The 26,883-nt window shown below is 36.5% G+C and overlaps 1 protein-coding gene across 4 annotated transcripts in view; it reads left to right on the forward strand.

Annotated features, from left to right (window-relative positions):
- Positions 1-26,883, forward strand: part of unc5a (unc-5 netrin receptor A) — a 180,471-nt gene that overhangs the window by 91,283 nt on the left and 62,305 nt on the right. For all 4 annotated transcript variants that reach the window (XM_084431226.1, XM_084431225.1, XM_084431227.1 and 1 more), the window contains exons 2-3: positions 1,804-2,025; positions 26,390-26,533. In XM_084431226.1, the coding sequence (XP_084287352.1) occupies positions 1,804-2,025; positions 26,390-26,533 (366 nt within the window). The remainder of the gene's footprint in view (positions 1-1,803; positions 2,026-26,389; positions 26,534-26,883) is intronic.

Consider the following 26,883-nt stretch of genomic DNA (forward strand, 5'->3'; position numbering starts at 1 on the left):
GTGAATGGCTGGCACTCACGTCACTGCATTCAGTCGGGGCGTAATAAAGAGTTGAGTTAAAGCTCTGGATACAGGGCCCGCCGAGCATGTTTTGAAGTGCCGTGGTCATTCAGCAAGAGGGATTTATGGCCTGCAGTCCATCAGCTCTGATCTTAAAAGGCTGTGATTAACAGCAGAGAGAGTAGAGACGGGATTCAGCATCGCTGTAGGCAAACCCTGACAAGGCCATACTACTCAGAAGCTTTTTACTCAGCCTCTTAACAAGGGGGCTTGCTCTCTTACACACTATCACATTGTTTTTCTGTGTGGGAATAGCATGTCTCTTTCAAGAGAAAATAAGACATTAAGGGGCTCTTGAACCTCTTTTTTTTAAGCCCCTAACGACTGAAAATTGTTCTAAATCTGATCATTTAAATCTGTTATAAATAGACTGCAATACCTTTTTTATTTTCTCAAAACAACGGTAGATAATGACTTTTTTTTTTTATCTTGTAATGATTGATTGTAAAGTATTTCATCATATGTCCTCCATTAAAAAAAAATATAGAATTTTGAAGCATTGAAATTAATGAATTTGTACATGCTGAAAATATTAATTTTCTACAGCGTGTTTTTTTTCTGTCAAACTGAAGCAAGGAGCAATGTTACTGTTATCACATTTTTAAGATTTCATTTTAAATCCTGTTTTTTGTGTTTATTTTATTTGCTCATTATATTTTGCTGTTAACTTATTTATTTGTAGTATAATAGAATAACACCATGTTCAGTTTTTTTTACCTAAAAAAAAAAAAAACTTTCTCTTGTAATTGATTATATTTAACTCTTATTTAAATCTATTATACATTTAAATGTATAGTTAATAGAGATTTTTAACACTTTTTAATCTTGTGAGAATTGATTGTAACTATTTAATCATATGTCAAATACACAAGTATTTGGGGACTCCAGGTGTAAATCATTTATGGTTAAATGTTTTACATGATCAATTTTCTTGATACTATTTTCTGCAGTGTGTTTTTGCTTGAGTCAAATTGAAGCAAACATAAGCAATGTTCATTCTTTGAAAAGAAATCTCATTTATGAAAAAATGTAGTTAGTATTTAGTATTAAAATATAGTAATACATTTTTTTTAATTTGGTCAGAGTTTGAATGGGAAATAATAGGTTCAGTTTCAAATTCCTGTTATGATTTGAAAATGAACTCACAAATCACTGTGCAAATAGACAATATTGTGCTTGCATTTATGTGTATTTAATTACAGTAAATTTGAAATCGACAATGTTGTTTTTTGTTGCATTTATTCCCATTATGTTAAATGATTGAAATAAGAATTTCAGATCAGTTTTTCTCTGTGATTGTCAAGTTGCTTACAATATTTATCAAACCTATCCAGTCAGTGCAACTATTAATATTCATGAGTTAATTCTTCACCGTATCATGACATCACAGCCCGCCCACATGAGCAGTCCATTCAAAACTACTTTGTCTTGAAATACAAACCCATGCCACTCAAGAAAAAGCAAGCCCTTTTAAGATCACGTCATTAGCATTATTTCTCAGACCTGCTATAGCGGAGACGTTTTGTCAGCTGTGGTTGGCAGCGTATCTGTATTCTACTAAATACGGATGCACAGGATTAGCATTGCGCTCAGGTGCGTGTCAAAAGCAATCTGTCCGCTCACGGGGTTCGGAGTGTGAAATTAAATCAGATACACTCATTATCTCTTTGCACTACTAAAAGGTTTTAGGCATCTGAACAAGCACAACCTGTCTCTAAAGTTTTCTCTGGCTTGCTTTCACAGGTGGAGAGCACGCGGTCACTGTAACACATCCACTTCCTGCGGCCTTCTCCGACCTGCTGCCACACTTCCTGGTGGAGCCTGATGATGTTTATATCGTGAAGAACAAGCCCGTGACCCTCACCTGCCGCTCGACCCCTGCCACTCAGATCTACTTCAAGTGCAACGGGGAATGGGTTCACCAGGATCAGCACTTGATCGAGCGTGATGTGGACCCTGCCACAGGTAGACCCTCTCAGCGCTCTTTTTGAGGTCGACAATAAAGCCGGCTGAGTCTGACCCGCAGCATTTATAAAATGACACTGGAGAACAGGAGTGTCTATAAAAGATGCTTTCTAGATCTGACGCCCTTTCTTCTTTTTGTAGTATATACCAAAATACAAGGGCTTCCTTCAAGGCAATTTCGAAAATACCTTTTTCCCATATCATGAACAGCGGTGGCTTTCTGCTCCAGGATTGGTCTGTTGCTGAAGTGCACTGTGCATAATGAATGGCTGGTCTTAGCTTTGATTTTTCTTTTTAGCTTTTGTAGCAGAAGCGGATATATTTGGGAGTCCATATTATGCCCCTTTTCAAAGTCTTGATTTTGTTTTTGGGGTCTACTAGTAAAGGTTTTCATGCTGGAATGTTCAAAAAACGCCTTATTTTTCTCATTTTACATTATTGCAGCATCTCCCTTCCCAGTCTGTCAGAAACCCAGATGAAGCCCTTCCTTCCGAAAAGCGTAGTGGGCTCTAATTGGTCGGCTGGACACGTGTGTTGTGATTGGTCAACCGATTTGAGCGTGTTTTGGAAATATCATGCCCCTTACAATAACCACAAGTTTCAATACTGCTAATGCAACTGAATCAGGCCTTGCCCCTTTTTTATTTTATTTTTGCAGTGTATGCCTTGGGGCGCAAATTATTTAAATGAGGAATATTGTGACATGCACTTTCATGGAAGAAAACTCAAGGCCACCTTCGAGGTGAATAACCCTCTTTGAAGTGGACTTTGTGCTTTGTAGCTTTGCAGACTTTTTTTTCCATGCTTAAACAGCAGCATTGCACTAAAGAAGTTTGAAAATAAAAAAAAACGGCCTCTTTAATAATTGAACTTCAACAAATGTCAGTTTTAGAATCTAGTTAAATAATATTATTTAATAATAAAGCCAAAATCCTTTGCTTTCCAGTGATTTAACCAGATGTTGCTATGCACAAAGTGAAAGCTTTTATAAAACTACAGAAATAGCTGCATTATACAAGACTGTTATATTTATTTATAATAATAATAATTTAGATCAGCCGTAGGCTGCAAGCTAGGTTTGCAAGCTACATAAAGGTCAAAGCTTATTCTATAAACTTGGCACACTAATTTATAAGTATTAGGCTTGCCATGGGACACAATGATTACAGGCATGTTATAAATAAATAAATGTGGCCTTAAATAATGGATTGTCACCCTAATAAAAAGGTTGCGCCCCTGATAAATGAACACATTGAAAGCTTGTCTTGTCTTGTTTATTTATATAGCACTGTTAAAAACAACCGAGGTTGACCAAAGTGCTTTACATAAAAGGAAAAAATATAAAACATGCATATTAACAAATCAAACATCACATACACCACATAGAGATGACCTGTTATAAGCTGCCAATGCTAAATGAGCTTTCAGCAAGTTCCTAAATGCTGGTAAGAATAGATGATCTAATAAATGGAAGCAGCTCGTTCCATAAGCTTGGCCCCAGAATTACACAGGCATCTTATCACGTGCAATGACCAAAGACATTACCTTTAATTTGACAGGAACTGTGTGAAGTTGAGGGGGTGCACAAAATGACCTGTACCGCTGGATACTGCACTGGTGTAGATAATGACATATTTTTTTTATTTAAATTTAAAACCTGTAGTTCATCGTTTTTTTTCCCTTTTTTATCTGTTCAATTTATTGTGGTGGTTACTTTAATTGTAATAGTACCATTAATTTAAATGTTTGATGCTGTTAACACTGTAATTAGATTTCAAACAGCTGTTACCAGATTTCTAACTTGGTTTCCACCAGTTTTGTTGTCAAGTAAGATTCTGTCCCCTGCTAAATCATATGACCCTTCCTGATATCAAAGCCATTTCATTGGCTGAGACAACGTTTAATCGATTATAAACAGCTACCGTGTAATTGTTATATATGAATTTAATATAACATCGCATATTACGGTTCCTTTAATATGTGTGTGGTTCCTTTGTGTGTGTTTTCAGTAGCATTCGTGTATTGCTAATAGCTTAGCATAATGCTAACGGCGTTTGGATAGGATTCTGTGATGGAATGGATTTTGATCATCTTTTGATGCTCACTGTTGTTTTACGATGTTTCAGTGCTTTAAACTATTTTAACGATAGAACTAAAAATGACTGACAACACGTACTTTTGTACTAGAGATGGATTGAGACAGCCTATATTAATGTATTTAGATTCTGTTTTTCTTGGCAACTATAAGTGGTCCCTGTGGTCGTTCTAATGGCTTATAGTACTTGGCAGAAGAATTGTTTGTTGTTATTTATAAATGTAAGTTATGTAACTATTTATTGAACATTGGTTTAATCTGTTTCTAACTGCGGCTATTTTATGAAAGCAATGAGCCAATTGTGGCCGCGTTTCCGTGAACACCGTTTTATGTCTTCAAATCTCTGAACTTTTTATTATTGTTATAAAACAATGAAAGTGCCAATTCCCTCAAACAAGTCCAGCATGGTTTCTCTGCAGTTTCCTATTTGTTTCATGATTTTGAAGACCGTTTTATTTTGTAATTCCTCAGAGGTTTTCTCACACTCTCCCCTCAGAGAGCGGTTTAAGCGATGTAGCCGGAGATGTGGCTGATTTGTTTTATTCAGCTTTACCTCTTTTTTTGTGGACAGTGTTTTCTGTTATTTTACTCATCTCATGATTGATTAGGATCTGCTGACAAGCACTCAGCTCAGCTTCCTACAAGTATTGTTCCATGCGTCAATAGAATAAAAGAATTTCCTAAAGGGCTTTCCGTCTCTCCTGTTCAGCGTCTTCCCCTGGTTCTCTGAGGAGGAGGAGGCGGGTACGGCTCGGATGTTTGTGTGTTTGTTTGACGCTCCTTGGCAGAGGCAGTGTAGGGGCATAGGGATGCACGTCACGCGTGTGCTAGGATTCAGAAGTGATCTGTTACTTAAAACCTCCAATTCACAGCATGACAGCTGATTGGGAGAGCTGACGCGAGGATGACATGTTGCGGAGGAGCTGCAACAATTTTCAGAGGAATGTCGCATTTCTTAAGATGGAGGATGTGCCGCTAGGTATTAGAGCAGACAGGCATAAACTCCTGTCAACTGTCTATAACACATGCACACACACGCTAGACTATTAGCATTCAGTTGCTTTTGTCAGACAGTACATTGTGTTTATTTATTTAGCGGTGAGTCTCATTGTGGATGCACACGCACATTCTTCATTCAGTCGGTTAGTCTGTTTGACTGTCACCTACATCACTTACTTAGTGTATGGTTTGCCCACTGGAAACTAAGATTATGACACTTCAGACCAAGATCACAACATATTAAAAACAACAGAGTTTTGTCAGATTTTAATGGCCATTGCAATGTTTCTTTTCCCTGGACTGGCAAAAATATTATCATGTTTGTTTTTTTTTTTTTTCTGTAAAACAATTAAATATCATATTTTAATATAAGGAACTAAGATTGACATTTCAGACCATGTTTACGAGATCACAACATATTAAAAACAACAGAGTTTTGTCAGATTTTAATGTCCATTGCAATGTTGCTTTTCCCTGTACTGTCAAAAATATGATTGTTTTTTTTGTTTTTGTTTTCTGTAAAAAAAATGTAATATCAGACAAGACAGTGAATAGGGTAAAAAATAACTAAATTAATTAAAAATAGATACTTTCTCCTTAAATAACATTAAGAATTGCCAAAAAAAATAAAAATAATAATAATAATAATTAATTAAAAGTTTTCTGAAATGTTATGTTTAAATATGTAAAATAGGCATTATCTAATTAAATATGCACTAATTTGCATATATTTCCAGAACAGAAATTTAAGCATTGGGTAAAGCCAGGTTTAAAATTCTTGTTTCATTTTGTTGACATCTTAGAATTTTATTAGGTTTCATATTAGGTTTTTTACAGAAGAAATCTTTGATATCTTTTTTTTTATCATTACATAAATACAGAAAATACTGTTAACTGCCAACCCCGACTGTTTGGTTATATTAAACCGTTGAAACCTAGGTTAATTTAAAAAAAATGTTGGGTTTGTCCAAATTTGACTCAAACATGAAACAACCCAGCATTTTTTAGAGTGTAAAATCAGGCAAATTATATATAAACAAAGTAACAAACCCCTCTGTAAAATGCTTTAGATCGAATATATAAAACTGTAAAAGTATGGCGTATGGAAGTGCTACAGTCAGATTTCTGGCTCAGTGCATAATGAAAAAAGATTTTGAGAAAACAGCCTTTAAAGATATTGTAATTGAAATCTAAAGAAGCAAATAAAGTGCAATGAAATAAACAATTAAAGGTAATTTGTGCATGTTTTCTTTCCACTAACAATAACATGGGAAAAGGGCCCAACACAGCCCAAAATCTCAGTTGATATATTGATAATTCACACATAGCCCCGCCCCTAAACCTACCCATCACTGGGGTTTAGACGAATGGCATGAATGAGGTCATACGAATTTGTACGATTAGCCACCTCATACTCACTCATACGAATTGGTCGTGAGATAGCGTTGGAAATACTGAAGAAGAATATTTTGCAGTGTTAGCTGAAGCATTGCATGACTTCAGTAACTGTCATTCTGTTTGAATACAATCCGTTGTCAACAGTGAGACAGTACAAGGTCTCAACATGACACCCCATTCCCCTTGCCTCTGTGTTGCTGATGAATGGGCAGCGTTTGGCCAGAGATGAAGGACAAACAGATGTCCAATGGTATAGGTTTCCGAAGGTACCCACATTGATCTCTTCCAACTTCCACATTGTGCTGTCAGCAGTGTTTTGAAAGGCGAGCAGCGGGAAGCATAGTCTCCTGTGTAGTTTCATAAAGTCTGGCTCAAAGTTAGAGCTGGGAACTAAGTAAAGAAGACTTCTGACTTTTCCTTTTGACTAGAAAAACAACTCAAACATATGTCAGCTCATTGAAGCGGAGAGTACAAAGTAGTTCCACTTGTCTTGCCTGCTCAGGTGCAAAATAAATCAGTGTTGTATACAAGATGTTGTGTCTTAGGTAGTGTCATTGTGCTAATAATATATATCAATTTTATTCATATATATCTATTCATCTATTCAGTTGTGTATTGAGTAAAAACACACAAAACTAATCAAATAAAATATATATTCTCTGTAATTAATTGCAGTCGTATTTCGTTTTAAGGGTGCTTTAATATTCTACAGGACAAGCATCAAGAAACCAAGTATGTGGTACAGGATATCTGTGGAATTTAATGGATTTTGTGTGGCAGTCAAAAATGATAGATTATTATTTTTTTATTTTTTTTTAAATGAATGTAATATTTTTTAGTTCGATAATGTTTTCAATTTAATATTATGTATTTTGAGGGGATTTTATGGTACTAAATTATATTTATGCAGTAGTTATAATCCATTTACTTTTTGGGCATAGAACTGAAAATGGAATTTCCAACTTAAACTCATGAATATTGAATGCTTTGGAGCACAGACTTCAGTTTGGTTTCTTTTAAAAGACTAAATTATTGGTGACAAGAAAACGGTTAGAAAAATTTAACTTAAAGTTATAGAATTTAACTTTTATTGTTATGAAAAATGCACAAAAATACTATTTAAATTGTTTTATATGAATCGTGTGTATGTGCGTTCGTTCATTCGTTCGTTCACAGCAAGTGTCAAAAGCTTTACCAAGTTTCATACCATTCCGATGAAGCAAACAAATAAAAATACACACAAAAACAAGTATCTCTTAAAAAATGACCAAAGAGCACCAGAGGGTACATTATATAATTAATTATTGATATTTATTTAAATTGTAAAATATTTGTCCATCATGATAGTATTTATAATACAATATTTAAATGAATGTGGATTTAAATAAGAAATCATTGTGTCTGGACTAAATAATTTTTCTATTACTGCATTACGGTAATGAGCATGAGAGATGTAATATCTCCAAAAAAAAAAAAAGTTTTGTTTTTGTCTTTTAATTTTGGGGTGAAAAATGACATGGACATTTCTTAATGAGAACCGCCCCACAAGATCAATATGTTATATATGCGATCAATACTTAAAATGTCACAGTCTTCATCATGTTTCTGCCCTCAGCATTAAGACTCAGACCGCTCAGAGTTCTTCATTCTTATCAGGGTTTCAGTCATCGGTACCTTGAGGCAGTTTGATCCCACTGAAGGATGTTTTAGTTTGCAAATATCAAGTTATCGACAACTATTTGGTATCTGTCTGCTTGGTGCACGTCTCCCTTATATCTGCAGCGTTTACTCGAATGAAGAATAATGCAGCGATCTGTCCTTCCTCTCCAGTGTATCAGTGTCCACAATCGATTCTTTCCTGGGAGTCTATTGGTTCTCATTACCTGTCTCCAGTAACTTATCTCAATTGTATTTCACTGGCCAGTTCAAAGCTTCTCCCCTCCTGTTTTTATACACACACACACACAGGTTTCTCATCCTCGCATGTGAGGAATATAAGCTAAGACAGGGGAGAGATGAGGACATATCCATTCAAAGAGAAATCAATGATGACAGTGGATTTGCATGGACTAGACCTGAATGCCGGCTGATCCATTATGGCAATATCCACTGTAGTCTCAGACATGGGGGAAAGATTGCAAATGCTTCGGATTGTGTGATTATATTTGATTTGTTGCCTTCACAAGGTTTTCATAAGGATCAGTGTGGTTCTGAACTTGATTGCTTTTATCTCACAAAATCCGTCATACCTGACAACATCTTATTTCCCTCTTACACGGTCATTTGTGGCAACACTCTGAGAGTAATTGTCAAAAAAAATGTTTTTGTCTCTTTAGAGAGAGTTCTTTTGATAAGACATCTCACTGACTAGTAGAGATGTATTATATTAATTTCCCCATTAGCCTCTTAGAGATCCTGGTTTTGATTATGCAAGACTTTTTAATAGAGTTTAACATTCCATCAAGTTGGCTGCATGAATTTCTGTTCATATTTTCTTAATCTAATGAAAGTGAATTTGTTTAAGTAAAATAAGTTCCTTTGGAACTGATTCCCTTCTTTTATTTTGTTAAATGAGCAAAGTATGATTTTTCTCCGTGCCAACGTTTTGAGCTTGTTTTCACTGTTCTCTGGTAAAGCTCCTGGGTTCCTACAGACAAACTAAGATGATTAGCACATTCACTTTTAAATTGATGAGGCAGGATTCTGCCAAGATCTCAGGTAGAAAAGGTGAAATTCAGTGGTCTTTTAACCTTCTGAATTATATGGGGAACATATATAAACAATAGATCTATAGTTTAACTTGTCAGAGAGGAGAGTGAGTGCATGTCCTAAGGTGAAATGAATTATGGGCAATTTTCAGAAACCTGTCAGAATTATTCCCACCCTTTGCACATACTCTCAGAACAGTGTAATTAAGTTCATGCAAACTCTAATGTGTTTGATTAAATGAACCCATTCTTTGGCACGTTAAGATTTTTCTAAAACCTCAGGCCTCCTGGTCCTACATTTTCTGAATAACAGAAAAGAAGAAGAAAAAACAGGGTTCCAGTCAGAGAAATCCCATTATTATTCATTGTTATTTTTGAAACTACCTGGAAAAGGTGCTTATAGAGTTGATGTGCAGATTGTAAGAGGAATTTGATTATGTATACATAAAACATAATTATCTATCAGGGCTGTCAAACATGACTATGAATATGGCTGCATGATGATTTGAATGCTTTATTTAATAATGATTCATCATTCAAAAGTTTGGGATTGGTATAATATTTTGTTTTAGAAAGAGGTTTCGTATGCTCACCAAGGCTGCATTTGTTGGATCAAAAATACAGTAATAACAGTAATATTGTAAAACATTACACACATGCTCTTTTGAACTTTTTTATTAATTGAAGAATCCAAAAAAAAAAAAAAAAAAAAAAAACACTTTCCACAAACCTATCACGAAGCACAATGTTTTAGACACTGATAATATATTTTTTTTAAAAAATCTTTATCAGCATATCAGTATATCAGAATGATTTCTGAAGGATCACGTGACACTGAAGAGTGGAGTAATTATGCTGAAAATTCAGCTTTGCCATCACAGGAATAAATTACATTAAAAAAATATATAAAAATAGAAAACAGTTACTTATATTAATTATATTATATTAATATTGTTTCACAATATTATCAGTCTAAAATACAATCTTAGCAACCCCAAACTTTGAACGGCAGTGTGTGTATGATTATGTATTATACAAACTTTTACAGCAGATATCATAGAGACAACAAATGAAGATTATCACACATCTGAGAACATCTTGGTAACAATGTAGAAATGCAAATATTAGACTCAACAGTGATAAAACCACATGTAATGGGCTATTAGAGGCCTGATTTAGTCAGTAGCTGATGTATCTATACGGCCTGGGCTGTAATGAGCATCAAACGAACGAGTAGGAGGCCAGGACATTCAGTGTACCTCTAAATGAACATAATCACCTCGTACCACCTGCTAGACATCAATCAATAGCAATGGGGCTAATTGATAAGGCATTATTAGCAACTTTCCCTTTAATGGGAATTGTATTTCATCCTGTCTGAATGGTAGACAGGGAGAGTGTTTGGCGTTGAGGCATCAGGAGCAGATGGCAAGGTCAACAGCTCCAGTAATCCAGAAGCAGACAGCCCCATTAACTGGCCTGGCCAGGTCAGCACCAGCCAGGGGATCTGCATTACTGCAAATGCTTCATAAAGAGACTGTTTAGAAATGGAGCACAGGCAAACAGTCTAAACTAAAGGTAATATCGCTGCCTATAAATCAGGCTTCCTTAAGGGCATGCTCATATAGGTCTGCGAGAACCAGTTTTTGTTGACATTGGCCTAAATTAATCTTAGGTTCAGATGTCATGTCACGGACCACAAACAAACCACTTACAATGAGTATCATGTAGATTGCTGACTAAAATGGTGAGAGCTTTTTACAAAATTCTCGCATTTGAAATCTGATTCCAGGCTTTTTTATAATTCTAGGGAATCAGGGTGTGCAGTTTCATGCCCTGCTCCCTGTTTACAGGTTACCAGGCCGCTTTGCTTTACTTTAGATTAGGGTCCAATTCTCACTATTAACTAGCTATTAATTTGCCTCAATAAACTCCCTCAATTAATAGTTAGTAAGGTAGCTGTTAAGTTTAGGTATTGGGTAGGATTAAGGGATGTAGAATATGGCCATGCAGAATAAGGCATTAATATGTACCTTATAAGTACTAATACACAGCCAATATCCTAGAAAAATGCATGCTAGTGTACGCAACTAGTTAATAGTCAGAATTGGACCCTAAACTAAAGTGTTACCGAACTTTCTATTCATCTAAGCAGAACAACCATTTTCAACATTGATAGAGATGCTACTTGAACACCAAATCAGCATATTAGAATGACATGTGACACTGAAGACTGGACCAAATTACATTTTGTAATTTGTGATATTACAGTTTTCATTGTATTTTTGATCAAATCAATGCAGCCTTGGTAAGCATAAGAAACATACCAACCCCAAACGTGTAGTGTACAGTACTGTTTAACTGTTAGTTTAAAAAGTAAAGTAAAGTTCTAGTGTTCATTTACTGCAAAACTCCTTCTCATATAGAATTTGAATCAAATTATTTGTATAAAGAAAGTGTAGATACTGTATTTTTAGCCTACACATTTTCTACATAGCCTTGTGTTGTTGAAATGGTTCAATGAGGGCTGTTCTGATGTTAGAGTTGTTATTCAGGTCTGATTATGGCTGTCTTAATTCACTGACCCGACGTGCCCCAAATCTTCTGCATTGAGAAGAAATGTGTGGCACAACAGAAAACCGCTCGTCTCAGTCAGTACACACACGGCCTGCTCTCCCACAATCCATTTCAGCTCAGTTCATAGCTTACAGCTAATAAGTAATTACTTTTTGATCAAGAGCTATGCCCTTGTTGTTGCACAGAATGCAATCTAGACTAACAACATGCCTGTGGTACTGATTCTAGCATTTATTTTTCTCACTGTGCACTAGGAGACCAATGGATTATCAATACTGTACCATTAAGATGTGTTGCTTTTTGTGGAAGGAAATGAAGATTGACACCGTAGAGAGGCTGCGAAGTGCCCCGGAGAGCTGTTTACTTCACAATTAAAATGGCAGTGATGGGAGCTAAAAGAGGAAATGCATTTCAGGATTGGGAAAATGTTCATGAAATGGCATAGAAAATGGGATGTGGTGTCCTCGGGCTGGTGTTGGAAATATTCATACATTGGGAGGTTTCCAATGGCACAAGTCATGGATGCTTGTCGTTTCGCAGTTCTTTAGCACTGTAAAGGTACACAGAAGCACAATGATTGATAGAAGAAGCTTTTGCTTTCACATGTTATTCTTTAAATTGAATCCAGATTCATGTCTTTAATTCAACGGTTTGCCCACCAATAATGAGAAAGTCCATAAATGCCACATTATTTTTTAAATTTCAGTCAGTAGATGTAAACATTGGAAAATTAAAATAGAAAAAAAAAAGTCCAAAGAAATCAGACAGAATAATTTTTTGACCAGCAGTTACATAATTTACTAAAAATGTGTTACAATTTTTTTTTTTTTATATAAAATATTATAGTAATTAATTGATTACTAATTAATTGAGTGTTCATTTTCAGTTATAAGTTAAAGGGATAGTTCACCCAAAAATGAAAATTCTGTCATCATTTACTCACCCTCAGGTTCCAAACCTGTATGAGTTTCTTCTTCCGCTGAACAGAATGAAGAATGTTGGTATCAAACAGTTGACGGCACCCATTCACTTCCAGTGTAGGAAAAAAAAAATACTATGGAAGTCAATGGCTCCCGTCAACTGTCTGGTTACCAACATTCTTCAAAATATCATCTTTTGCTTTCGATGTGGAACACCATGAGGGTGGGTAAATGATGACAAAATGTTCATTTTTGATTGAGCTATCCCTTTAACTTGAGTCTTTTTTTCTTTTTTTTTAACATGAGCAATTGGTGAACCATAATTGATTCTGAACCATACCTTTCCATTATGCATTTCTTTGCCTAATTTGGATGTATTACCATATGCCATATTTTGCTGTATTACCATAACCTCAATGTCAACTATATAAATGCACTGTTAATTCAGTCGGTTGTATAAGTCTAAATATATTAGTCTTACAAGTTAGTAATCTAATTTGATTCTTCAAGACCAGTATTAGATTAGTCTAATTTGAATTTAAAAAGTAAGACTGATTACCCTTTGGAAAACTGCTAGTTAGTTTTTAAGACACAGTTTTACATAGTGGCTCTGTTTATAACTGACCCCAGATTTTATTTCACTCAATCCAATCACTTCTGTCTTCATATTTCTTAAAGCAGAATGAGTGCTACTAGGAACACTTGACAGAGATGGCAACTGTAACTAAGGGCAACAGCGACTAATTTGATTGACATCTGTTGCTGCTCCGCCGCCTTCCTCTATCTTTGATTGAAATGCTCGTTTCCTTACCATGTGCTGGCAGATACAATTGTTAAAAACTGAAAACTCAATGACAAATTTCTACTGTTTTTCTGTCTTTTCAACTGGCATCTACCCCTAATACCTATCATTACAAAGATCAAATGATCAAATTCAGTGTGTATATATACTGTAATACAGCATTTTGTTTGCAAAGATGGCCGTTGATACATTTATTCAGATATCCAAAAAAAGAGATGCTTTTGTGACGAGTTCTGCTTGTCACTCAAGCCTTACCGAACATAAACAATCCACCAAGACGGTTGCAGTTTTTAACTGTCACCAATCAAGGAAGATGATTTTTGATGCAGATCAACACCTGTTCAGCTCACGTTGCTTCATAAATAGATCAGTCGCTGGGAGAGGAGGGAGGGGACGTGACAGCTTAATAGTCCGTGAAGATTTTTGATAGGCAGAGAAACCGGGTGGATGACAGTTTGTGTTTTGTGTGCACTAGCCCTTAGGAAAGAATCAGTATAAACTCACTTAGCACTCAAACAAATATCAAAACATACGGCTTCTCTTTTTGTCAACTTCAGCTCCAAACACGTGTAGGAGTATGACAGAGAAGGTAATTTGGGACAGGAAATGGTTTCTGAACGGATTTGGAGTAGGTCTGGATTGCCAAATGATACTTGGTACAGCAGCTGTGAAATCCTGTGGCAGTCAGTTTGTTGTTGAATTTCTGTCCTCTAAAGGCTGATGTTTTCAGAAATATCTTTTGTTCATCAATCATGTAATCTAAATACACTTTTCAGCACAGTTGCATCTGGTATTGACATCCCTCTTGGGCCTTCAGTATGTGTGTGGCTTTTTAATGTTTTTGAAAGAAGTCTCTTATGCTCACCAAGACTGCATTTATTTGATCAAAAATACAGTAAAAACAGTAATATTGTGTTTTTTTGTGTGTTTTTTTTTGGTGAAGTAATCTTATTATTAAATGGATAGGTCAACCAAAAAAAAAAAAGACTGTCATTTACTCACCCTCAAGTTGTTCCAAACATGAATTTCTTTCTTCTGCTGAACTCATAGGAAGTTGATGGGCCCCATTGACACACTGTGGGTTTCAGAGTGAAGCGCGACACTTTTATTATTTACATGCGTTACATGTTTCTTCCAGCGTCTCAGAGCGGCTCTGTTCACAGTAAATGCTGCTCCACACAAACTTTCCAATAACGTGCAGTTGGGAACTCATAAAGTCTAACGCACTTCTGTTTAAATAGCGAAGTGTCGCGCTGTTATCATTTACATGCGTGGAGCACGTCTCAGCGGCTCGGTTAACTCCATCCATGCATATGCTTATAGAGTTAATAATAATAATTTGTTACATTTATATAGCGCTTTTTCTGAGACCTCAAAGCGCTTTACATAGATGGGGGAATCTCCTCAACCACCACCAATGTGCAGCATCCACTTGGATGATGCGACGGCAGCCATATTGCGCCAGAACGCCCACCACACACCAGCTTACTGGTGGAGAGGAGACAGTGATGAAGCCAATCAGTATAACACAGTATAACTAATTCCTAGAGTTGCTTATAACACTCATCTGGGAACTCAATATGTGAAATTTCACCAGATTTGTAACGTAAATCATTTATAAATCTACACCAAAACAGGAGAATATATCAACATGTTTCTAAATATGTGAATTGTCACATGTTTTTCCAGTCATATATTTCTTCATTGAAGATTTCTTAGTGTTAAAATATTGTATTGTCTCGTAACCCCAGTATCGTGTATTGTCTCGTCTTGTGAGCTAAGTGTATCATCACACCCCAAATAAAATATAATTTCCCAACAACAAAATTGTGTCCAGTGAAAATGCTGAGTAGATAGTAACTTTTGGAAAACCATTAGCCAAAGTGGCTGGTGAGCAAAAAAGTTAATGTCAAGCTCTGTATGTATATATACTTTTCTCCTTAATAGCTGACAAATAGCCTGCAAAGTTTGGTTGTTTTCAAACTTTCTTTAGCTTTGTCAGTATGCAGTGTCATGCTGATGAGTTAAGTGATGTATATAGTCACAAAGCCAGAGACCCTCCCTTGAAAAAAATCCAATCACATGTGCTCACAGGAGACTCGTTTGGTTGTCTTGTCATTTGGTTAATAAATCTCTTATCTTGCAGTGCTGTCAAACGTCTGTCTGCTAGGCAACACATTTACAATATATAAACCCAAAAGATAGTGTGATGCCAGCTGGTTGTCATGGGTTGGTAGGTCTTTAGCTTGGAGCTATTCAGAATATTTTGGCCATACAGTCTTTAATTGGTTTACCTTAACCTGACAGAGATGCCTTCTGGTTATAAAGTCAGACAGAAATGGAAGTTTAATGAGGTTGATGTGATTTTTGTTAGCTCCATTGCTATCAGCTAGCAGATGGATGGTCTCACTGTTTATCTTTAGCTTTGATAATTTATTACCTGAGGTGTAAATTGTCAACAGAGGAATACCTTCTGTCAAAGCTGGATTTATTCTTGGTTATTGGCCTGCTACAACCAACCATGGCTCATGCGGCCAGTAAATGTTGCTGGAAGAGGAATGAACTAACAACTCGTGCTCTCTCACACACACACACACACACACACTCACTTTGACACACACTGCTTTGAAGTTTTAGCGCTGCCCACCTGCCTGTGACCCTTAGGAAAATTAAGCATGAAGAGATTGCCTCCATATACCGTCATGATTATATGAAATGTTGGCTTGCGATTCATGTACTTGTGGTTAATGATTTAATTGTTTTTACAGCGCAAGCCTAATACACACACACCTCTTGGTCAGTATATTAAAATGAGCTAAAGCAACATGAACATTATGACAGTATAGCCTCATATATTTTTCATGATTTCTTCACTTTTATGCAAACAAGATGATTCTGCAAAAATCTGTATTCAAGCCTTTGGTCTGTCAGTTGGTTCATTGATTACTATTATGGGTTGTTTGTTAAACGGTTAGAAAACAATGTCTGTTTTTCACACTACACTGTAAAAAAATGATATGATCAATAAGTTATGACAAGATGTTTTTACATTTCTCATTAAACTCATTAAAATAAGTTAAGCAATTTTCAACTTTGAGTTATACAAGAATCAAATCATTTTTAAGCCAGTTTAATGTAATTTCAATTGAATGACTTACATTTTGTAGTACAATCAACTTGGATGATTACTTTTTTTAAAGTCAAGTCACCTTTATTTATATAGCGCTTTTTACCATTCAGATTGTATCAAAGCAGCTTCACAGTGATAACATGTAAATAATGCAACAAAGTATGTTTCTAGAAGAAAATTGCGTCATCGTCCACATTAAGTAAGGCAGATCAATAATAGTGTTGAATATTAAATGTATCCAACTAAGCAAGCCAAAAGCCAAGGCAACAGTGGCAAGGAACCAGAATGGAGAAAAAAACCTTGGGAGAACCCAGGCTCAGTTCTCCTCCTGGCCAACAAACGAACAGTGTATGATTTATGATTCATAATCAAACCAGATTAAATGATACAGCTAAAATGATACATTTTGATACTATTGTTGTTACCTGCAAATGATGTTGTCAGTACGCGTTGACAGTGTTTTCTTTACTCGACTTTCTAAAAATACTGGAGCAAATTAGCATTTCATCAGCTTTTGTAGATCTGTGAATTCCTGTCCTCTCTTCACTGAAGATGCATGTTAGAACACGGCCCCCTTCTGCCACAATACATGCTCATCGCATGCTGATCCTACATCGTATCAAACAGACTCTCTCTAGAGGCAATTTAGCATCAAACGTCCAATAAACCGCAATCAACACTGACATGCCAATATGGTGCTACTCACAGATCAGGGTGTTGATGCCATAAGATAAAAAAATCAATCAGCAGACAAATGACAAATTACACCTTGAGTAACCTTCACTGGCTGCCTGCTGAATTCATCTTACAAAAAGAAATCTTATACAAAGGGAAACTCAGTATTTTAAAGAAAGTGTTTTAAGGCAAGATTGGTGTGTTTACGAAATCGGTTGCTAGATAAACCTGCGTATTCACTGTTGCCAGGGCTTTCTCAGGTTGCAGACACTTAGCATTCAATTTAATATCAGTCACATAAAAGTCGACATACATGGCGCTTGTAATCGCTCTTTCCACGTCACAGCCGATTTCAGGACTCTGTAGGCGTTAATATTGCTGTATTTTCCCTTTTTCAGGCTGCAGATTGACACATTAGCATGCGTGTCAGTGGTTTTTCTAACCTACCTGCACGTCATTTCACCTTGATCTGGCATTGGCCTGAAGTAGACTGGATTGATTGGTGCCGCAGCCACATGCTGGGTCACCAGCCTTAAATAATCCATAATTGAACGCACGAGCGGGAGGCCTTGAATGTCGCATTGACAGTCGCAAATGGACAGTTCAATCAAATTAGAACTAGCAAAAATATTCCTGTAATAACTAGAATCCTTGAGCCAAGCCTTGACCTACAATGTGTGCTGGACAGACTGGTTAGGGGTTCCTGGATGAGCCTGCGTGGCACCTCCGTGGCTTATAGATTTAATGTGGACCCTGGAACAGTCTGTCTGTCTCTTCGCTGCTCGCTGGAGTGAGCCGGGGATTACAGCATCTTATGTGCAAGAGAAGAGACAGCCGTTCACTGAGTCATCCTGTCTGTTGGCCCACATGGGCCACACATCCAGCTTCAGTGTGCCTGAGGAGGCGCCTGCCTTTTTATATATATATTTTTTTTTTTATATTTTTTTTATTTGTGTTTGTTTGAATGTTTTACTTGGAGTTTGAGAGGCTTTGCAGGGATGGGATGGATTCTAGTTTTGATCCTTTGTCTATATGTGCAGCATTATTTGGGACTGTTTATTGTTAGTGGTGCTACCCAAGAGGTGTGTTCAAATTCCTAATCATACACAACACACCATTTATTCTGTGATGGATACCTTAAATCGTGTGGCATTTTTTTAACATGCTGGATGATATAACCTGGAAAAAATCCTGTAGATTTACTGAAGGAGGGAACCCAAACCATATCTTGAGACTTAAAGTGGACTTTTATGGACTGTTAGGGACAGTTAGCAACCACGTAGCTGTGTGATCAACACCTTAGCCTAATAGAAAAGATTTTTCTATATTATTTCTATATTATTTTCTATATTATTATATTTTTATTTTATTATTATTATTTTTATTATTATGTATGTATTATATTTAATTGATTAATTAATGTAATACATTTATGTAATATTTACTTTTGTTCTTTTTATCTATTTATTATTTATTTAGTTTTGGTCAGATTTGAACTTTAGCATTGTTTAGGAGAATGTTTGTTTATTTATCTTTTTTTATTATTATTATTATTATTATTTTATTACATTTATTTACTTTTTATCTTTTTGTTTATACGAGTAATTGTATTGATGCCCAAGGAAAAAGAATGATTGGGAAATGTTATGAGGCAGATTTGAACTCATGTTGACCTCATAAGCATCATGGCTCAATGTGTCGGCACACAGCTCAGAATTTTGTCATTGTTTTAATGATGTTTTTCAAATTGCTCTGATTATTCATGTGTTTGTTTGCCTCTCTAGCTTTGGCCGCTGTTTCTGGGCTCAGACGTCCAGAAGCGATAACGGGTAATGAAAAGAGTATAATGCAATGAAAGAGAGTGATATATTTGTCAAACAACATGGTAAACATTACATTATTCAACACAGTTCAAAACACTAATGTGTTTTAAATGCGTATTTACCTCTCTAATTCAACACTAATGATAAACATCATTATTGTCACTTGTGTGTCTATACAGCCGGGCCGTGCGGTCCATATAAGCTGCAAATGCTCTGCATACCCAAGCCATTCGCGGACTCGCTAATTAATATTAACACTAGAAATTACGTTGTTTGACGCGTACCATAAAGCTTACGTGATCAAATGTTGGTAATATGTATGTAACTGTCCGTCAATTATTTATTTCCCAAACTATGGTCATTTTCTTCAAATAAAACTGTACTGCCAAAATAAAAATAAAGAAAATTAAAGAAAATAATCAAACTAAAAGCAACAGCACAAATAAATACAACAGAGCAAAGATACAAATAAAATAAACAGTGCTTTCTGGGTTTTTCAGGTAGGTCTAACAGTAGTTTTCAGGTACGCAAATTGAATAAAGTAATCAAATGTAAAACATTGCATGTAATCTTTACTGTATAAATTAGATAGGGATTAATCATTATTAAAGTTACAAGATCTATTCAGTCAGGAGCAGTGTGTGATTTCCTTGTCTTTTGTTGTTTGACTAGGCTGCTGTCACTTTAAGCTTCAATGCACGGATCCAGTAGCCTGGTTAAAACCAGACCATTCTCAGTAGTAACTGAGTTATGGTCTGGCAAAGCTTTATTAATAACTCATTTCCAAAGGGGCGTCACCAACGGACGTCGCTCAAATGCCTCTGGGCGCAATTGGATAGACCTAAAACCAATCAGAGCGATCGTCATCGTGTAAAGCCATATGCTGCGTCCCAATTCGCCAAAGTTACACTACGCCATAAAAGTATGTACTCTTTTTGTGAAGAAAAGGTATTTACTTTTGAATGTGTAGCAAAAAAGTAGGCAAGCTTTGGGACATACTACTTCGTCATCTTTATCGGACGGATCTGTCGCGTGCATCCTGTCCATAGGATCCTGTCATGTAAACTGCCCTGTCAATCATCTTGTCACAGTTAAAACCCTCTATTAAATCTAATTTAATTTCCTACCGTTTCGGAGAGAAATGTAGTAGCACGTTCTTCTGCCAGTGGGTCTTTCATGGAGACTGTCCTCATGTGTTTGCAATTTGAATATAATAATGCATTTAAAAGTTGAACGGACGTCGCTCAAATGCCTCTGGGCGCAATTGGATTGACCTAAAACCAATTAGAGCGATTGTCATCGTGTAAAGCCCGCCCCAACGTTTCTGATTGGTGCTGCGATTTCGACGGATTAGAAATGGGCTTGAATGAGCTCTTTGCCAGACTACTTGCAGAGCAAATCTAAATTTGCCGGAAGATGTCTGGGTTTTCCCAGGCTACGGATCCAGTAGACTGACACTGATAAACGTGTTGTTTTCTCGAATGTTTACATTCACTTAAGGCATGACCTACTATGTTTGCTAGGATACTGGCCAAGACGGTCATGTTGACATCATTTTTGCGTGAATTTGTCAAGATTCAATAACTTAATATTTGCAAGGTGTCTGAGCTTTGCCGGCTTTCCGTGCGCCCAAGTTCTCTTCTTGCACTTTAATGTTTACATTGACAGGGCTTAAATAAGGTTAGTTTAGGGGAAGCCAGAATTGATATTCATCGACAGAAACATACATTAGCCTAACTCTGTCTGTCGGTTTTACGTGTTTCAACAAACTATATTATAGATGCGTAATTGCGTATGCTTCATCAGATTTGAGGTGAATGGCGGTGCAAATGCGGTTTTATTTATTTTATTTTTTATTTTTATTTTTTTACAAGGTGACAAAACGCACCACCCAGCACAGCCGGTTAAAGAAGTCACCACTCGCCACTGCTATACAGGTGATGGAAGCAATTATCTATAAGATTCAGTGCATTGGAGAGTGATGCTTTATTCTAGCTGTATTCAATGGGAAGTCAATGAAAAAATAAATAAGTCCCTTGTGATGAGCACATGCTGACCTTCTGACTGATCGTCCTGTAAGTCAGTTCCCTCTTAATCCCAGCTCCCATTGATGAATCTTAGCTCCTCGCGCTCTAGATGCGGCCTAATTGAATTTCCTCAGTCACAATGAAAACTTACTCCAACCTGCCAGTTTCGGTCTGCGCCTTTGATAAGCAAATGACCCCCGTGGAATTGAGGTCACCGGCAGCAAAAACAAGAGTGAGCGAAAATAAAATCAAGTCTCTTCACCAGACAAGCCCCTGTATCGACTCACAAGGGAATAAGGGCAGCGATGTCATTGTGGGTCTGTGAGCCTTGTCTGTATTTCAAGACACACACGCTATTTGATTTAGCAGCCTACATCGTCTTCACAATAAGAGTCCTTTATAGCAGTAATGAGAACTGTTACTCACACATTTGGATATATAACATCCTTGAATAATGAATCTCTTTGCCACATAGTCACTCCACTTGCAGTGTTTGCTGTACTTTGGGGAGCTGTTGGTGCAGACACAAACAGATGTTTGCAGCTTCAATAATATGTAGAGCAGTCATTGCAAAGTCACGCTGGGACTCAAATGAAGTTATGGTGTAGCGTGTCGGAACAGGATGTTATCATATCCCTGGATTCTACTGTAAATGCACCGTCGAATCCGACTAGGACCCTGTAAGTTCCCTGGAGGAATCATCTTCAAGGCAGTGGTTCTCAACCTTTTTGACTGAAAGACCCCTCAACACAATATCAGAAGGCTTCCTGATATAGGGATTCCTGCCATAGATATGACAAGACTGCTTGTTTTCAAACTTTTTTGTCACCAGAAACTAGGAGTATTGTAGGAGTATTTTATTATCTGAAACTAGGAGGAGTGTTATATTAAATTAACTAACCACAGTTTATTTTGTGATTTATGAAATTTAATGAACAGTACGTTTTTCAATAAACCCATAGCTTTTAATTATTATTTTCATTATATTATAAAAAAAAAAAAAAAAGCATCCAGATTATCTGATCTGGTTTCAGCAACGATACCTGTAACGGTGCCTGTCCTGTTACTGAATAACCTAACAATGTTGAAACTTAATAATTAGCATAAGCGCACAGTACTAGCTGGCCTCACAGCTGCTAAAAAGATGATTGCATTGAGATGGAAGCCTCCTCATTCACTTTCTGTTAAATGTTGGATTCTTACATTTTTGGACGTGACTCTTCTAGAATTGTCTACTGCTCGAGTTAATGGTGCGAATGAAAAGGCTCTCTGTAACTGGAACACTGTTTCTGAGTCACTAAAAGCCTGGGTGAGATGATCTCTTTTCTTTATCTGATTTAATTAAAGTTGGTTTATTCTGTGTACTCATTAATTCAAGTTCCTGAAATTGAGTTATTCCCCTTGTTGTTTTTGTTTTTTATTTTATTTTATTCTTCATATTTATGTATATTGCAATGTATATGTATATTTTGTTTTTGTGCATGTGTATATATGTATGTATATATATATATATATATATATATATATACATATTTTCTGTTGACTGCTGCTTGTGATTTTGAAATGCTTAATATCTTGTTGTTCTTTTTCCTTCAATAAACATTTGATCACAAAAAAATGTTTTTTTTTTTGTTTGTTTGTTTTTAGCATTTCAATGTAGGGCTAGCTTGTTTTAAAATATGAATAATAATGTATTAATTGAATTACCTTTTAGTCATTGAAATTTGCTGAGGCCCACTAGTGGATCCTGGCCCCCTCGTTGAAAACCACTGCTTTAAAGGGTTAATTAATTCACCCAAAAATAAAACTTTGCAATGAGATGTTTGCAAAACGTCTCGTCTCTCTGTGTGTTGCTTTTTTAAAACACTGGATCAAGTTTAAAATGTTTTACTATTTTTTTTTTAGGGAGGGAAAAAAACGTATTACTTTTTCATTCACACTATTCCTCATGATGCATCCATTGAATTCTGGGAAATGCCTGGGAACTAGTGACCTTGTGGTCTGTTATGAAAAATGCACTGGGTTCAGCTAACCCCAGAATGGAAAGCGGCATCATTATTATTCTTTGTCTGAATTTTACATCTGTATTTAATAATTTGTTAGATGTCAATGTAGAAAAATGGGGACGGGTTATGAATTTTTAACAATTAATTTTGAAGGTGTGCCGCATGTATTGAGTATGCAGACGCACAACACGACAATCGCATAAAGCAATAACTCAGAATTATGATTCAATCTCCGCAGGGCCTTTTTTCTTTCGGGGTCTAATAAATGTGTCTTCATTTCGAAATAATTTCCTCCATCTGTGGGGGTTTAACAGTACTGGGAAGCGGGTGTGCTCGCATGTGACACTCGCTCTAAGAGTCAATTATTCTTTAACTGTGTGACCTCTCAGACCCCAAAGGGAGGGTTGCCACAGCGACCTCGTTCAAGGGCTCAGGGGTGAACATTTTAATGGTGTTCCTAGTCAAAGACTTCATACTCGGTTAATTACTAATTATACAAATCTGCGTTACAGTATTATCCTGGCCTATCATGCAGCTAAATCTGTCATGCAGGAAAAGTGAATTTTCATGCCTGAGTAACAGTGCAGGCCGTTTGGCATATTCACAAAAGTGAATGGAACCGAATGCGGCGGCCTCAGCGGTCCGTCGTGAAGCGCAGAGGGAGTGTGAGGTCAGAAATCCGGGTAATTGCTACTAAAAGAAACAAAAAGCAATTAATAAAACAATCAGTGTTTAAGATAGCTTTTCCTCTGACTATTTCAGGACTACGCCTATTTCCCTTAATTGTATTTTACGTTTTAATGCGAACGATAATTACATTCTCTAAGAAAAATCACCCCTTAAAAATCACCATGATATTACTGGTCTAATATCATAACTGTTTCCGCTCCTATTGAATTGGTTACGCAATTTGAATTAAATGCAGTGCGAGTGGAGCAATTAATTGAAAGTGTTCTTTTCAATGCACTTATTTGAGTCTGGACTACAGAGATTTGTGCATTGTATCTCATATTTTAGACCCGTCGCAAGTGTTGAGAGCCATCAGCGAGGATTAAAGTCCAGACGTTGAGTCAGAGGAGAGCAAGATTGTCTGAGAGGTCCATTTTGATGTTTACGCCCTGAGTAACACTGGAGGGTGGTTTAAATCTAACAGTAATTGCATGTGCTCCTAATGTCTGCCAAGATAGTGAGACACAAGCTCTCTCTGCTGCCCTATTTCTCTCCTCCTAGAGACTCTCTGCCAAGTGGTGATGGATGTGATGTACATAGATTTGTGACAGACAGGTTGGAACAAGAACTCAACTGACCAGCAGGATTTGAGATGATGCATTTTTGTCTCAAAGCTGGAGCGTCTGACCACACCGTGGCAAATTTGCAGAATGTGGTTATTGGAGTTGTTTTGTGCTTCTTATGGTCCATTGACAATAAATGCTTAACTGGTCATGCAGTGCAGTATGAGTTTCAGAACCTCTCTGGGTCTACCTTGACACCATATTTGGACATAATAGGGAAGTTCAGATGTTCAATTTAAGTCTATGCACACGTGTTTAAATATTCCATTGATGCCAACAAAATCTATTTAAGCTTTGAAATGATGTCCAGAAATCAAGTTGAACATTTGATGGCAACTATATTTTGCAAAAAATCTATTCAAACGATGCCAAAACAGTTCTAGTGTTTGAAAGAATCTAATAATATATTAAATTGTGCAGAAATATTGTTCAGAGCCTTTTTTTAATTTACCTATGGAGCACGAAAATAGATTCAAACATTTGAAATGCAGAAATCGATTCAAGCATTAAAATAATTCCTTCGAACATTTTTATGATGCCCGAAAAGGGTGTTTGAATCTATCTATGATGCACTAACGTCCATTTAAACATTTCATGCCCCAAAATCATTTAAAATAATTTTAAATGTTTATACGATGCACCAGAAATCAATTTGAACTGTCAAACACAACTACTGTATGATGCTCAACAGTTGATTCAAACATTTCAAATCAAATTGTAAGTTCAATGCAACTATGGCGCACAGAAAAAGATTTGAAATACCCATGCAATTACATTTTTTTCAAGTACATTTTTTACATCTATTTGAACATAATGATATGCCTATAATGCCCCAAAATGCGCTAGGTTTTGAAACCTAGGTCTAGGTTCTAATGGAGAAAGCAAAACAAGAAAAAGGGAGAGGGGAAGAGGAAAGAATGAATAGGTTGGATGGAGAGATTATGGGAGAAATTAGGAGGAAGGGGGATGTGGACATCTTCAAGGTCATGCTTTCGTGTTGAGATGAGCGATAGCCATGGAGGAAAATATCAGAGGCTTATAAGGGGGTGAGGAGATGGTCCAGAGATAATGAAAAGAAAAATGATCTTTGTCTAACCCTATCCCTCCATCCTCAAAGAGAGCTTTATTATGCATTACACATGTTGTGTTGTTGGTGTTGGTTAACTCTGATAATGTTCATTTGTAATTGTCAGCTGAAAATGAGTCATTTTGTTGGATGACTTCACACCAGTTGTATAGACATTATTCATCCGACTGCGGTTGACAAATTATCACTTCATGCCCTTTTTTTTCCTTGTCCTCTTTTACATTTTATTTTCAGAAAAGACCTGAGCTTTGGATAATCCTAGCCACTCATGTCTGAATGAAAACGCACATATTGAGTAACCACGAAAAATATCTCTCACTGGAAGCTCACATAAATATTAATATCTGTTTATTTATTAATTCACCTCAAGAAACCACAGAAGAGTTTGGGATTTTCTATTTTGAGATGGTTTCGCATGTCATACACTTCCTGCAATTATTAAACAATGACCGTGACATTGCTCAACCATCTGTCAACATTCCCTGAATTAACCAAGCAACGAAAAATGTTTGTTTGCAAAAAACTTAATTTGTTTCCCTTTGTTGCAAATGGTTGGCAGCTCTTCGCTGGACGTGATGGACCTCCAAAAAACCTTTTTTGCCACGTCTGTGAAAAGTTTGACAGCTGGGATAGATTTCACATTGTTGGCAAAGTTTTGATCCACCACTGCCAGTGAAGTGCTGGTAATTTCTGCCAGCCAAACTTGCCATATTAACCACAAGTTTGACACAAGTAAACTTTTGACAGGGGTCTGAAGGACTGTCTCTGTCAATGGCAATGGATATGTTTAGAGCGATGCGCTGAACGTGTTTGCTTTGGTCCCAGGGCTGCCGGTGATGCAGGTGAAGATTGACATCTCCAGACAGCAGGTGGAGAAGATCTTTGGTCTGGAGGATTACTGGTGTCAGTGTGTGGCCTGGAGCACTACAGGAACCCAAAAGAGCCAAAAGGCATTTGTACGCATCGCATGTGAGTTCAGCTCTGCTATCTTATAGTGCAAACATTTTGACCAAATGCTACCTTATAATCTGATCATGTGATAAATGTCTAGCTCAGTGGTTCTCAGCTGGTGGGTTGCTCCCAAAAATGAGTCACAAGTCTGTATTGATCTGGACAGGAGGAAAAAAACGAATGCAAAACCTAATTGCAAATAATAAATTGCAACTAACAATGCAGCAGAATGGTGCAGTTTAGATACAGTACCAAAATAAATGTATTATAGATTAATTGTAATTATTATAGATTAGATATGTAAATATATTTGAATGTTTAGTCATTTTAAAGTCTCTTAAGCTCACCAAGGCGGCATTTAAATACAA

Source organism: Rutilus rutilus, assembly GCF_951802725.1.
Source record: "Rutilus rutilus genome assembly, chromosome: 14".
NCBI classification, from domain to species: Eukaryota; Metazoa; Chordata; class Actinopteri; order Cypriniformes; family Leuciscidae; genus Rutilus; species Rutilus rutilus.